This window comes from Monodon monoceros, unplaced genomic scaffold (assembly GCF_005190385.1).
Source record: "Monodon monoceros isolate NGI ecotype Baffin Bay Population unplaced genomic scaffold, NGI_Narwhal_1 Super_Scaffold_13, whole genome shotgun sequence".
NCBI lineage: Eukaryota > Metazoa > Chordata > Mammalia > Artiodactyla > Monodontidae > Monodon > Monodon monoceros.
The window spans coordinates 60,609,365-60,624,352 of record NW_021703769.1 but is presented as its reverse complement, the minus strand read 5'-3'; the positions used below and the strand labels follow the sequence as shown (position 1 = coordinate 60,624,352).

General features: G+C 38.9%; 1 protein-coding gene across 1 annotated transcript in view; it reads left to right on the top strand.

Annotated features, from left to right (window-relative positions):
- Nucleotides 1-14,988, top strand: part of PARN (poly(A)-specific ribonuclease) — a 161,038-nt gene that overhangs the window by 47,880 nt on the left and 98,170 nt on the right. The window contains exons 19-21 of the mRNA XM_029220143.1: nucleotides 6,959-7,014; nucleotides 8,224-8,310; nucleotides 11,825-11,899. Coding sequence (XP_029075976.1) covers nucleotides 6,959-7,014; nucleotides 8,224-8,310; nucleotides 11,825-11,899 — 218 coding nt within the window. The remainder of the gene's footprint in view (nucleotides 1-6,958; nucleotides 7,015-8,223; nucleotides 8,311-11,824; nucleotides 11,900-14,988) is intronic.

Here is a 14,988-nt window from a genome sequence, read left to right as displayed (position 1 = left end):
TGAAGTGCTTTTACTGCTGTGCCCTGAAGGAAATACCAAGACCATTTGCAAGTACAGTAGAGCTGGCAGTCGTTAAAGGTTTCAATTTTCCTTTGGAAGGCTTGGGACTTGGGGTGAGGTACAAATTAATTCACTGCTCAAATTGTGTTGAGATTAGATTTTACTCGACATTTCAGTATTCCAGTCTTCAGTGGTATAAGAGGAGTGCAGTTTTACTTGGAAATCTCTTTTTTTTTGAGGTAAAGCTTTTTAGGAAGAGAAGTGTAGTCTTGATGAAAGCAGATGAGCAAATGCAAATTTTTACTCATTTATTGAAATACTGAGTTTCTAGATGGAAGAATGAGAAGCTTAGAGGCTGGAGGATTTTCCTTTTGCTCAGGCAAGACACCAGAATAAACACTGTTCTCCTTTATGAAGACATGCCGTAACATCAGACATCCTTCTAGATCATTCAGGCCTGTGTGTATGTGTACAAATCTGACCTATGTAAAATAAGCATTCAGACACCTCAGTGTCTCGCTCAACCCTGAGATGTGCTGAAGCACTGGCTTTCCTGATGGTGATCATGGTGTGTGGGGGCAGGTGTGACTGGAAGGCTCGATGCCCAGGTAGCCCAGATAGCAGCTCTTTCTGCACTGCAAACATGGGAAGGTTGACCTTTTGACCTGTGGCTCTATGGCTCTCTTCTCTGCTCGGTCATCCTAGTTGCCTTCCTCAGTGTACCCAAAGCTCTTCTCAGACAGCAACATCATTTCTTGTATCTGGACTCTGCCCCATCACACAAAGCTATAATTTTAATCAGATCTTAAAGCATCACCAAAAAACCCCATGGACAGCAGGCTCTCTGTTTCACATGGAGGCTTTGGAAGTAGCTCAGGTTAAAGCCCGATGGGAGTGGGTACCCAGCAGAGAGAAGGCAGGAGCCTTTAGTGTAGGGCTTATAGTGGGAAGCTTTGGATCTGAGTCTGTCTCTGCTCCCATGATGGCCAAGGGTGAGCCACTGGACTTGGGAAAACCTGCTTCCTCATTCCTTGTATGACAGGACTGATGCCTGCCTGTCCTCCAGACACCAGAGGATCAAATGAGGCTGAATGTGCCATAATAAATACTGTTATTTTAGTCAGGGACTTTGTCCTTTAAAAAAGTAATATATATTTTTCCTGACTGAAACACAAATTACCCACTTGTAATTCCACCAGCCAAAAAGAAAAAAAAAAAAAGCTGTCATTTTAGTGTTATTTCCTACTAGTGTGTTTTCTATCTCTATTTCATTTATTAATTGAGCTGTACTATTTGTATAGTTTTGTAACTTAAAAAAATACAGTAAAGGATTTTACAGAAGATAGTAAAACTAGTGGTTAGCAGCATCATGTCACTCACTGGCCTTCAGTGGTTTGTCAGGTGGATATATCATTGTCCACTTATAACCTAACCTTTGTGTTGGGCCTTTTGTCAGATGCACGTCCACTGCACTGCCCTGGGCATTACTGGGTTTTCTGCCAGTTGCTTCTTAAAGTGGCCCTCAGTGCACCTCACTGATTCATTGTCTTTCTCTGCCATCAGTTAACAGCATTGGAAAGCATGCTGCTGCAGGAGCAAAATTAAATATTTTGTTTCATTTCTGAATAGAATTATTGGCTTTACACATAGACTCGGTCATGCAGAATTTTAACAAGCTGTAATGATCTTTTCGATTCCCCGAGGATTGAGCCTACGTGCAAAGTATTCCTGATTGACCTTCAGAACTTCCTGTGTGCATTTTTTTTTCAAAGGATATATCCAGCCATTTCTTTTCCATAGCACTTTATTTATTTATTTATGCCCCATGGCATGCAAGATCTTAGTTCCCCGGATCAAATCTGCACCCCCTGCAGTGGAAGCGCGGAGTCTTAACCACTGGACCGCCAGGGAAGTACCCCTGTGTGCATTTTTGAATATCACCTTTGCCCTTTTTGCTTTCTTGAGCACAGCTGCATAAAATGGGTTAATACTGGCACTGTTTTGCAATCCTTTTTTATTCACTGGACAACTAGGGAATGGTTCAGATAAGCCATAGTCCAAGGCAAGCTATTGTGTCATCAAAGAATAACGTTTGATCTTAGTGTACTTCTTCTGAGCTGCTCAGTGTGTTTTGTGGTTGCCAGAATCTGGCTCTGAAACTTGTTGGTAAGGTCGGAGAATTTTGATAAGGTTGAAGACATCTGATTCTTTGTATGTATGTGAGTGTTCTTCCTCCCAATGTTGGCCAGCCTTGGGTGCTGCTTTAGTGGTTAAAGTTGGTGATGCTGGAGGTGCTGATTTGTGGCCAAGTCACAGAAAGGGTTGGACTTTTGCCAGTGAGTTGCCAAGAGAGTAGTTTAAGTAATCTTTTTTTTACTTTCTTCTTAAAAATGAGAAAAACAGCTGTCAGCAATAATTTTCCCCAATTTATCTCTTGCAGAGAACCTAGTTGCATGCCACAGTTCAGCTCCTGGTTTCCGGGAGTGATGGAAGCCTTATGTTATTGCTTCCTGGATTTCGAGGTAGTCCTTGGTGTTTGTTGTAATCGTTTTGTGTTTTTCTAAGCAAAATGATTTACTGTAAACAAATCATTAAGACTAATACTTTTTTGGACAAGTTGACACAAGTCATTATTATCCAGCTGACCATTGAATCATCATGAATGGCAATTAACACAGCCTTGAACATACTCTTTTTCTGTGAACCCAGTGATTTCAGTTCCCAGATTCTGAATCAGTAGGGCTTAGGTGGGGCCTAGGAATTTACATTTCTGTCCAGATGCCGATCTGGGGACTAGGGAAGCACATTTTGATAAGTGCTCAAGGTTCTAGACTCTTAAGGAGCTTTATGTCTGAAATGAAATTCTGTGACTACGGGCCTTCTTACACAGTCTAGGTCACAGTGTCATATCGCTCTGGTCAGAAAAGAATGTTAGCAGATGGCTTTTCATGAGTGCCATGCAGCATATGGGCAGCAGAGGTGGGTAGCTGTTTGGGACATAAAGCCATTGTACACAGCCTATTCTGTGTAGCCTATTAAATTGGCTGAGCTGAATTCATCCAGCCTGCTGAGTGAATGACCCCGAGTATGTTGTGTTCTACCCTTGGATCTTTCTAGACATGTTTGAAAGCCGAGATAAACAGCATTACCAGTATTATCATAGAACATTAACAAACTGACAAATGCCAAAAAGAGTAAAATTTGTGTCATAGCATCTAGAATATGAACTTGAGTCATGTAGTTTACCAGGATAGAATCCTGGTGTAAAATTGGCCCTTGTATCAAATGGGGATTTTAATTTTAGTCTTTGACAGAGTTCGTGTCAGTCCTTTGGAGAATAAGTGCTAAAATAATGTTTCACCAGGAAGCTTGCAGGAACGTGGCAAGGGCCCCACACAGCCTTGAGTGTCTTTACCAAATTACAGCCGTCTTGAATCATCACTGAGATAGAAATAACGTTTCATGCAAGCCTTGGTCCGAATGTGTTTTTGATATCTGCAGATGAAAGGCCTCTTGGAAGAGACTGTTCTTCAATACAATCACAGGGAAGGAACATCCTTTCATGTGTTTATCAGCATTTCTGCTTGCCTAGTGCATTTCCTCATATGTTAAAATGAAAACTGTCCAGTCAGATGATCTACACTTGAGGTATTTTATCAAATCACTCTAGGGAGTCAGTGTAGGCCTTTTGACAGCCAGTTTGTATGAGGCATGCATGCAATGAAATGTTTTAATTTTCCATCAAGAGGGCAGGGATGCTACCAGAGCAGTGGCTTGCAAACCGTCTGACCTATGGGGGCAGGGAGGCCCTGGCGAGTTTACTTTGGTTCTGTTCCACAGACGCTCAGCTACAGTTTTAGAATTGGTTTCCCAATTGTATGGGGTGCAGTCTGCCAAGTCACATACAGAATTGGTTTTCGTGTTCTTCCAGGATTTGGGGCGATTCACTTCTCTCTAAAGCCCAGGCATGAAGGTGGAGGCGTAGGGAATGAGTGAGAAGGGCTATTAATATAATTCATCTGAAGTTTGAAAGGGGTTTCTATTTAGTTAAAGTATTGAGTAAGCAAACAAGGTAGTGTAGGATTAACTCACTTGAAAAAATCTTTTTGAGTGTTTTCACTGAGAATAAAATTTTACTTAGTTTAAGCAGAAATGATACTTAAAATCCAGATGAAATATTAGAGAACAAATAGCCAGTATAATGCTCGACAAAAGATATCTTAAAAAAATTCTTTTTAAAATATTTGCATGGTGAGAGAACTGGGAAAGTCTTTTTTTTAACTGTCATCCTTGTTTGTATTTATAGGACAGTAGGTTTTCTAAACTCGTTGAGGCCACGTGATCTTAGGAGGAAAACAATATTTTAAAAAGAAATAAAGCAATTGCAGACTCAACCTTGTGATTTCACTTTGTATTCGTCTCCCCCACAGCAGGTGAAGTAGTGCATAGGGTACACAAGATTGATTCTACTAGCATTTTCAATTGGACTTTCTCTAAGAAAATCTCTGGTTATTTCCCCTGGGCCTCTTGGTTCTGGTAGCCTCTATTTTCTTTCTTTCTTTTTTTTTTTAAATTTATTTTTTATTGAAGTATAGTTGAATTACAATGTGTTAATTACTGCTCTACAGCAGAGTGACTCGGTTATATATACATACATTCTTTTTCATTTTCTTTTCCATTACGGTTTATCACAGGATATTGAATATAGTTCCCTGTGCTATACAGTAGGACCTTGTTGCTTATTCTATTTTCTTTTCTTTTTTTGGCTGCGCTGGGTCTTCGTTGCTGCGCGCGGGCTTTTCTCTAGCTGCGGCGAGCGGGGGCTACTCTTCGTTGCGGTGCGTGGGCTTCTCCTCACAGTGGCTTCTATTGTTGCGGAAAACAGGTTCTAGGCATGCGGGCTTCAGTAGTTGCAGCACGCGGGCTCAGTAGTTGTGGCTCGCGGGCTCTAGAGCGCAGTCTCAGTAGTTGAGGCGCACGGGCTTAGTTGCTCCGCGGCGTGTGGGGTCTTCCCGGACCAGGGATCGAACCCATGTCCCCTGCATTGGCAGGCCGACTCTTAACCACTGCGCCACCAGGGAAATCCCTCTATTTTCTTTTTTAAGTTTAAAAAATAATAGTAAAAGGAATTTTTAAAAACAAAGTTTCCCAAAATGATTGGCTTTTTTTCGGGGCAGGGGGTGGGCAGTAGTTTTTATTTTTGGTTTAATGACATCGGTGTTTTACAAAGCTGTCAAAATAGTATAAAATTTCGTGCTTTTTTAAAAATTAAAATTGTACCACAAGTTATTGATGTTTTGAAGTTTTTGAAAATTATCTTGAAGTTAATTTTGATCGTTTAATATTCTGTTGAAATGATGAACTGTCATTTACCAACCCCCACATAAATTGAACCTGGAGGTTGATTTTGATTATTGGTGCATTTGATGGTATAGCAGTGAACATCTTGGTGATTCAGCTTTTATTCTTCTGTTGAAATTTGGGTACACGTTTTAAATTGTTTTTATGATGCTTGACTTTTATATGTTCCTTTAACTTTCACTGAAAGTTTTCTTGATGTGGTTTTTAAAGCTGGGAGCCATCTCTAAATTTACTAGATGGAGAATTGAAAATTATGTGAAGCATAAAAATAACCTTATAACTGAGGACTAACTTTTCAGGTTCTGGTTGTCAGTAGTAATAACAGTTACTTTCGAGGGGAACCTGCTATGTGCTAGGTGCTTTATATGTCTCATTGTCTTCTGGCATTGCAGGCAGTATTCATTAAATTGGGTAAACCAGCTACCAGAACCAGAATAGTACGCTTGAGACTAAATTAGTGAACTAAAAATAAATTTGGTTTCTTAGCCATAGGATTTGGTTTATTAAATTGTAGGCTAGGCAACAAGTTCTCAAACCACAGAGTACCAGGACTTCATTTTTTCTGGCATTAACAGAACAGTGGTATTCATGCTGATGGTTCCATTTGTAAACCAGATCATGCCCTGCCTGGCTTTTGAATGCCTGGTAATAATGTGCCTTAATTGCGGGTCAGTGAAGCCAAACTAATTGCTTGTTGGGCACTTGGATTGCCTTTTTAATTTGCTGTATAATGCGGTCCCTACCAGAAATGCACAATATGTTATCTAAATAAAGCTCATTAAAATCATCTTACAAACAGCAGAATTGCCTGATATCTTGTCCATAATCATGCAAATAAAAGCAAATTGAATGGCATTACAGAGAGCTGTAACTTAGAAGTACTCTTTTAAAAGTGCCTTTGTATCCATTTTGGAAGTATACATAAATGATTGCTATGGTTTATATCCGTGTGATAGGTTTTTTTTTTTTAAGCAAGGATTATTTTGCTTTGCGCTCTTAATATGTTTTAAATGGCAGTAATGACATGAGCTTTTGAGACGGTCACTTATTTAAGACCGTGCAGTTCACCCAGTAAGATTAGTATTCATCCAATGACTGCATTCAGTTAAAAAAAAAAAAAAAAAGACATCAGTGACACGTTTTTAGCTCACAAAACACCAATCCATAGGGATTACCTTTACAGTTGTGGGAACAGTTGTTCATAGGAGGTTAAGATGGTTAGCACTCTGTAGTACTTGTTTTCTCTCAGTTTCTCTGGACCAACAAGGCAGCTCTTTGACTCTTTGATTACTAATTTTTTTCATTTAGCTAATACTTATTGAGTAGCTCCTGAGTGCCAGGAGCTGTTGTAGGTGTTGGGGGTACCAGTTTTTTTCTTCTATTTGTGATAAATATTTAGCCCTAGAGAAAAATGTGAAGTGAATCTTAAGACCCTTTAAAATGATTTTAGAAATAGGGTAATATAATTAAGAAGCTTCTGCAAAAGAATTTAATAGATGCCTATATCTTTATTTTTTTTTAGCTAAATAAACATGCCTATATCAGTCTTTTTTTAATAGAAGTTAGTCCATTATCCGTTTTTCTTTTCTTTTGGTAGGCTATTTCTCATGAGAGTCATGGATATCCCCTATCTAAACTTGGAAGGACCAGACTGTAAGTGAATTTTTATTTTCTCGTTACATCTGCATATTTAAGTGTGTGGTCTGGAAGGGATAACAGGAAAAGTATTACTGAAGAAAGAGCTTTATTCACTTAAAAATAGCCAGTGATTTTGTGGTTGATATGAATAGTATGCTTAAGTTAATGTTACCCTTGGGCCTTGATTAACTCATCTCTTTACTTACATTTTCCAGTTTATACATGAGTGGAATTTAAAAAAAATATGTCTTCTCATCATTACTTCATTTTCACTCAGAACTCTAAATGCATAATTTTTTATAAATATATATGTAATAGATTTTAAGATGTGCTAGCCATGTCAATAACAGTACATTTTCTATTTTCCAATTATTTGAGTATGTATATATTTAAGTTTAATGGGTGGATTTTTTAATTTTTTTTTTTCATTGAAAACCTCAGAAAGCCAGTCTGTTTGGGAGGTGGTTGCTTCTTCAGATTATTCTTTTCCATTGCTGTTTTCCTAGCCTGGTTTATTTGCCTTAATATATGCCGATAGGCATAGAGAAATGGGTGAACTACACTTTATACTTGATGATAATAATCATTGTAATAATAGTTTGAGTACATACTGTGTTGCACTCCATATTAGACTTGCGTTTAAATCTGTCATTCTCACAGCAATTCTATGAGCTGAATATCGTCATCCCCAATTTATAACCATGCGTGGCTGGAGTGGTTAGGTCTCTTGCTTAGAGTTGCACAGTTAAGTAGTGGGTCTGGGATTAGAAAACAAGATTGTGACTCAGGACTGCCTCTGCTCAAACACAGTCCATTTAACTTGGACACTGCATTATTATTATTATTATTTTAACTAAATAAACATATGGACAACTAGATTAAAAGGAGAAAGTTAAATGTTTAGTGAAACTTCTTGAACAGAGCAGTCTTTTTCTTTTTTTCTTTAAATAATTTTCCCAGGAACTTTATGAGCAAAGATGTTTCTGCATAGAGTTGCTAAGGTTCAAATTGTTGTGGGTTCTGTAAAGTATCAGAGCATGAGGCCTAAGCTCAGATGGCAGTGTCCTTCCAGTCAATCCCAAGAATGCTTTCAGGGGTCATTTGGTAATCATGAGGCATTCATAACGATTCCCCAAGTTAGCCAGGGCTTAGCTTCGTCAAAGAACCACTGGTCTGTTGTCCACTTTTCAGCTATTAACCTTTCATCAAAAATTTGTCTTGTAGTGCAGCCTAAACGTGATCACGTCCTCCATGTGACATTCCCCAAAGAATGGAAAACCAGTGACCTTTACCAGCTTTTCAGTGCCTTTGGTAAGTAAAGCACAAGTACAGCTATACTTCTAGGATCCTGCTCCTCTTTTGGTCTAGATAGTCAAAGGTATACAGATGGCTTTAGCTTGGGCACAAACAAGGATTAATATGCAAGGTTGTAATCTCACTCATGGAATTTCTGGAGTTTGGTATGCTGCTGTCTTTGTGCTAATGTGATCTGAGGAACTTTCGCTAGCATCCCACAATAGAGTGCTGTTATTAATCCATGGAAAGCAAGATACAGTTACTATGACTGCCCCTTACTGCCAACCATGGGAAATAAGTCTGGGCTAAGGATAAATTGTTTTTAAGATTAAATTCAGAGAGAATGTCTGTTTCATAAGGTCAGGCAGTTGCTGCTTGACATCGAATAGTCCAAGCAGACAAGCACAGATGTTTGAGAGGACCAAGATATGTGATATGTATGAGGTAAGGCGGTTCTTCTGTTACCTTTTTATCAGGTCAGGCAATTAGCTTAAATTGAACAGTCTTCTGATTAGGGTTTATAAAGACCATTCTGATTGTAAGTCTTCAGCAATGTCTCTTTATTTTAACAAAGTATTTAAGCTATCGTCTTTGGAAATTCGTGAATAAAGTGGAGGCAGCAAAAACCTAAATGTCCAATAATAAGAATGTTCAGTGAATGTTTATGTGTCTCCCCAACAGACTAGTATGTAGCCATTTTAAAAAGAGTTGAAGAGTTTGTTAAAAGATGGTAAAGTGTTTATATTTTAACATTTATAGTAAAAAGCAGATATAAAGTAGGATTCCTGTATAACTAACATTTTTTTTTAAACTGTGTAGAAATCAAACTGAAAGGAAGCATCATGCTCTTATCACTGAATGTTTCAGATAGGATTGTTTTCTTCCTGTTTATGCTTTTCTGTATTTCCTAAAATAAGCATATATTAGCTTTTATAAGTACAAAATGTTACACACTTAATTTTCAGGGAAGTAAGTGAACGTAGGTATATTTCTGGAAAGTTATCCTAATCTTTGCAGATAGTCTAAATGACTTCTGAAATTCTAGCCCTGCTTTTTTTTTTTTTGGCTGAGTTGGGTCTTCGTTGTGGTGCGCGGGCTTCTCATTGTGGTGGCTTCTCTTGTTGCAGAGCACGGGCTCTAGGCACGCGGGCTTCAGTAGTTGTGGCACGCGGGCTTAGTTGCCCCGCAGCATGTGGGATCTTCCCAGACCAGGGCTCGAACCCGTGTCCCCTGCATTGACAGGTAGATTCTTAGCCACTGTGCCACCAGGGAAGCCCCTAGTCCTGCTTTTTAATTTAAATGCAGGTACAGAAATGCAGTTGAATTTCACAGCTCATTTCTTTGTAAAGCTTTTTATGTTGTTTCCCATTCTGTATTGCTTTTACCCCAATTTAGTCAAACTTTAATTAGCTAAATTAAGCAGAATGCTCTGAGTAGAATTTTTTTCATTTTAATTAAAAAAAGATGAGCTGTGTGATATTGAACAGGTAACCTCTCTGTATCTGTGTTTCCTTCTCGGAGATGATGATGGTGATGATGATACTGCCTACTTCATAGGCATGTCATGAAGATTAAATGAGTTGATCCATGGAAGGCATTCAGAATAGTATATGGCATATAGTAACTACTTATGAAATGTTAAATATTATTATTTATCTAAAAAACCTACAGGGTAGAGAGGTAAGGAAATAATAGTAAGTAAATTTTATAATTGAGAAAGTCCTGGCACCCACTGTGCAGCAGGAAGTGAGTTTTTTCCTGTGGTGGAGAAACAAAGCAGTTTTCAAGTATTCCTAGCCTTTGAAAATTTTAGTAGATATTAAAAGATTTTTTTCATTGCTAAGTTCTGGTGATGTTTACCTATTTTTAAAAATTCCAGTTTTCTGTATTTTTTTAGGAAGAGTGGTAGCTGATAGATCTCTGCTTTCCCTTGGTTTTCTCAAGCTCCCCGCCCCACTGCTCCTCTCCTGCCTCTCTTCAGGTCTCCTGCATTCCATTCTGTTTGTGTTTCGCTTTTTTTTTTTTTTTTTTTGGTTAATTAGTGGCACACATTGTTTTTTTTAATATTTTTTTTTTTAAATTTTTGGCTGCATCGGGTCTTAGTTGTGGCATGTGGGATCTTTCATGCAGGCTCTTTGTTGCAGCGTGGGCTTCTCTCTAGCGTGGCGCGCGGGCTTCAGAGTGCATGGGCTCTGTAGTTGTGGCTTGCGGGCTCAGTAGTTGCTGTGTGCAGGCTCAGTTGCCCTGCGGCATGTGGGATCTTAGTTCCCTGACCAGGGATCGAACCCATGTCTCCTGCATTAGAAGGCAGATTCTTAACCACTGGACCACCAGGGAAGTCCTGCATTTCACCTTTATTGAGAACTTGTCTCTGTATGTGAAAATCATTTTGTTCCACTATACTGCTTTCTGTCCCTCAGTGTTTTTCTTTTCTCTATTAGTCTGTCTTGGTTTCCTCTCTCCGACGCCTTCTTTATCTCGTCCTCCATCCCCTACCTGTTTTCTTTACCTGACCTTGAGATCATCATTGAATTTTTCTTATTTCTTGCTACATTGATTCATTTCATGTTCCCTGTTCATAATTTTCAGAGTTTGAATCTCTAAAAAGAAATAGTTGTGCTTTTTTTTTTTTAGCATACGTGGTCTCTGATTTTTATTAGTGATCTTTTTTTTTTAATATACCAGGTTCATGGATTTTGAGTCTTTTAGTACATGAACGTGGTATATTCCTTCATTTATTTAGGTCTTCATTAGTTTTTGTTTGTTTTTCTATTTTGGCCTGACTGCACGGCTTGCGGGATCTCAGTTCTCTGACCGAGAATTGAACCCAGGCCACGGCAGTGAAAGTGCCAAATCCTAACCACTAGACCACCAGGGAACTCCCTATTACTGATCCAGCCCTGGCATGAGATTGGGTTGAACGATAAACTGCCTCAGGATTTAATCCAGAAGAATTTTTCTTTTGTTTTTAAAACAATTTTTAAAACTGCTTCTTTTTTCCTGGTTTGTCGTTTTCTTGAAGTTTTTTTTTTAATTTATTTTTGGCTGCGTTGGGTCTTCGTTGCTGTGTGCAGGCTTTCTCCAGTTGCGGTGAGCAGGGGCTACTTTTCATTGTGGTGTGCGGGCTTCTCATTGTGGTGGCTTCTCTTTGTTGTGGAGCACGGGCTCTAGGTGCATGGGCTTCAGTAGTGTGGCACATGGGCTCAGTAGTTGTGGCACATGGGCTTAGTTGCTCTGCGACACGTGGGATCTTCCCAGACCAGGGCTCAAACCCGTGTCCCCTGCGCTGGCAGGTGGATTCTTAATCACTGAGCCACCAGGGAAGCCCCTTTCTTGAAGTTTTAACTGAAATAGCTGCAGTGGTAGATTTAAGTTTTAGTTCTCTGTAGTGCTGAGATTTTGATCAAATTTTAAACTAGCACCTCATCTCTCTTTAAATTGATGGATATTCTGAAATATATCAGATGTACAAATGGAATCTGATAGCTATCTAAATGGTTAAATGCTTACTTTTAATTCACTGTTACAGGTAACATTCAGATATCCTGGATCAATGACACATCAGCATTTGTTTCTCTCAGCCAACCTGAACAAGTACCAATTGGTAAGTCTTTTGGACCTTTGTTTTGTGTATTAATGGAAAGTGGGAGCTTGCCCACTTCCCAGTCTAAATGCTGTGGGTTCAGTCAGCTGATTCACAAGCGTTGCTGCCCGGTTTGTTTTGAGCTTGTCTCTAAAATAAAGGAAACAATTAGTAAGTATCATGTGTAGATGAGAAAATAAGACAAATGTATTGATTCCTTAGATATACTATATCATATACTTTTTACTTTTCTATTCCTTTCCCATTGCCCTTTTTCTGAAATGATTCGTATGTTTACTATTTGAGGGTTAGAAATAGCAAATTGAGAGGAATAGGGGACAGACACAAAAAGGTGATCCCTGTATTGACTTGTTTGCCTCTGTACTTTTCCCATTTATTTATAATTTTTTGTGGTTTATTCCATTAAACTTGTGTCACATACTTGTTTTACGAACAAATAAACTGAAAGATATTTTATTTGCTTCTAAATTAGGATTGTAAAAAGGTGGAATGCTACCTCTCTTACTGTTGGACCCTAAATGATTTTGATATTAACCATCACAAAACAGTCTATTTTCATAGGATGAAAAGCTATTGAGTTAAATATTGAAGAAAATATATATTGTTAAGCTGCTTCTTCAGACAGATTTCAAGTTCCCTGGTGCTTAATAATGTAATTTTTCTTTTTATTAAATGAAGTGCCACAGACTAAAACTGTATAACTCTGATAATGTAGCTATATGAGCAATTATATGAAAATTTCTATAAATACACAAATTCAGGTCAGAGTATTTTTGGTATTTAAAAAGAATTATATAACCGTTGCAGGAATATACGCTATGTTATAGAAATGAAAAGTTTAGGCTCTGGAGTCATATTACTACACTACCTTTGGTTGTGTGACCTTGGACACGTATTTAACCCTGATAAGCTTCTGCTTATCTCTATAAACTGAGGATGATGTTATGGATTTTTTAGGGTTATTATGAGGACTGCATGAGATGATTATGTTTATAAAGCTTGGCATCACTATGAACTTTTATTATGGTTATTTAGCAGTAGATTTCAATGTGAAATGTACTTCAGGAGCTCATGACGCCAGGAAAAATGTTGGATCCAGGGTGTGAATGATATTGCTAGTTAAATGTTTTTTAATATTTGCTTATTTCTATGACCCATCCCCCCACAATCCTTAGAAAGACAGTTTACCTGGAATCCAAAGGGATTGAATTATTAGAGAATTGTTAGTGGGGGGCAGGGACCCTGAGGTTAAGACTGTAGTGAGACTTCGGTGTAGATGAGAGAACACTGAATGTTAACTCCCCACCCGAAATCTCGTCACGCCTCACCTGCTCACTCAGTGTCACACTTCAGCTTCCTTGCTGGTCAGTCTCAGGAGCCATGCAGAGGGAGAGAAGGGGATGGTAGGCTTTGAAGCCACGCTAAAACGGGGAGTAGTAACCTGCCTCCACCACCTGTCAGCCACGCGTTTCTGGGCATATGTTACATGAACTCTCTAGGCCTCGGGTTCCTCGTTTGAGGGACGCAGATGATGGTAGTTAGTTCCTTTGTGAAATGAGATCATGGATGTTAAGTTCCCAGCAAAGAGCCTGGCACTCCACCAGCAGTGCTTGACAATCGGTAGTAATTATTGAAATACTTGCTTGGCCTCCCTTGCTATGAACAGTAAACATGAGTGTGTGTAAATCAGAAATTTGTAAGACACTAGTGAGTAGTGCTTAGCTGAAAATACAAGCATAATTCCTTGTTTATGTGTGTGAGGTGTCAGAGCTTCTTTTATTGTTCCTGTTACACCATATTTGACGTGCAATAATGATTACTCCCTTACTTATTAATGAAAGTGTCTTTCAATAGTACAGTAGCTTTTAAGCTCAATATTTTATTCAGTGATACCTGAAATCAGGGAGCTACAATTCAGAATCATGTAGGCACAGAAGTCCTCTGATTTGCTTGTTTGCCCATCTTATTCTCTGTTGGATCCTCCTCTCGTGCCTGGCACATGCCGTGGCCTGAGTAGATGTGTGTGTGAACGGGCGATGTGGGGAGTAGGCCAAGATGAAACTGTGACCTTCTTACCTTTTTTCCTCCTAGGTTAAGAAGTTAGATGACTGTTGTCTTTTGATACATGCGGCTGTACGAGTAAAGTCTAATTTTCCATGATAGTCTCTTTTCTGACACAAATGACAACTCTTAACATAAATCCCTGGCGGTGCACGTACTGTGCCTACGGACCGCAGTTCCTTTGCCAGCAGCCATCGTTTACTCAACCATCCCCCACCCCCAGGGCTTGGCTTCGTCTTACTTGCCTCCTCGTCTCAGCCTAAACAACCGTGTCTTCAGATGTTTTCTCTGGCTCCCTTTGTGGGGGATCAGACCCTGTTCTCTGTGCTAGCCTGGTATCCTTTCTTAATATACCTTGCTTGGTTGTCTTCCCAGATAGACTGAGAGCAGGGACCATATCTCTTGTTTGCCGTCGTGTTTTCAGTGCTTAGAGTCGTAATGTCTGATGTTAGTAAGTGTATGTTAAATAGTTGTTGAGCTGGATAAATGACATTCAAGGTGTTATGACTTAGAAACGCCGTTTTGCGCCTGATGGTTGTATCTCATGTCTCTCACCTTTTGCTGTGATTTCTGAAATTATGCAGATGTTTCCCTGAAAAACAATGTAAAATTTGTTTTTTACAGTGGTAATTTTACCAATGAGAGAGACCCAGGGTATCTAATGTGCCACAAATCCTATTAATGTTATCTTAAACAAATTACTTATTCATTTCAGCGGAAACAGAGGGCTTGTTAGATCAATAACGTAATGTTGGAAAAATCATTAAATGCCTATTTATATAGCAGCTTGTAATGGCTTCTTTGGCTCGGTTACAAACTATTTTTGATTTACACTTACGGAGTTGCTTTTTAACTGACACATGCCTTTTTCTTTTGGTAGTGCTAAGTCTAATCAAGATTTCTTTAAAGCCATTTTCATGAATATGAAAACTCTTTTTCAGGTCTGTTGAAATTATTAAAACTCTTTTACTGAGTGCCATTTAGTTCGATTGCTGTTGCGTTTTGTTTGCTGCTGCTGTGAAGATAAA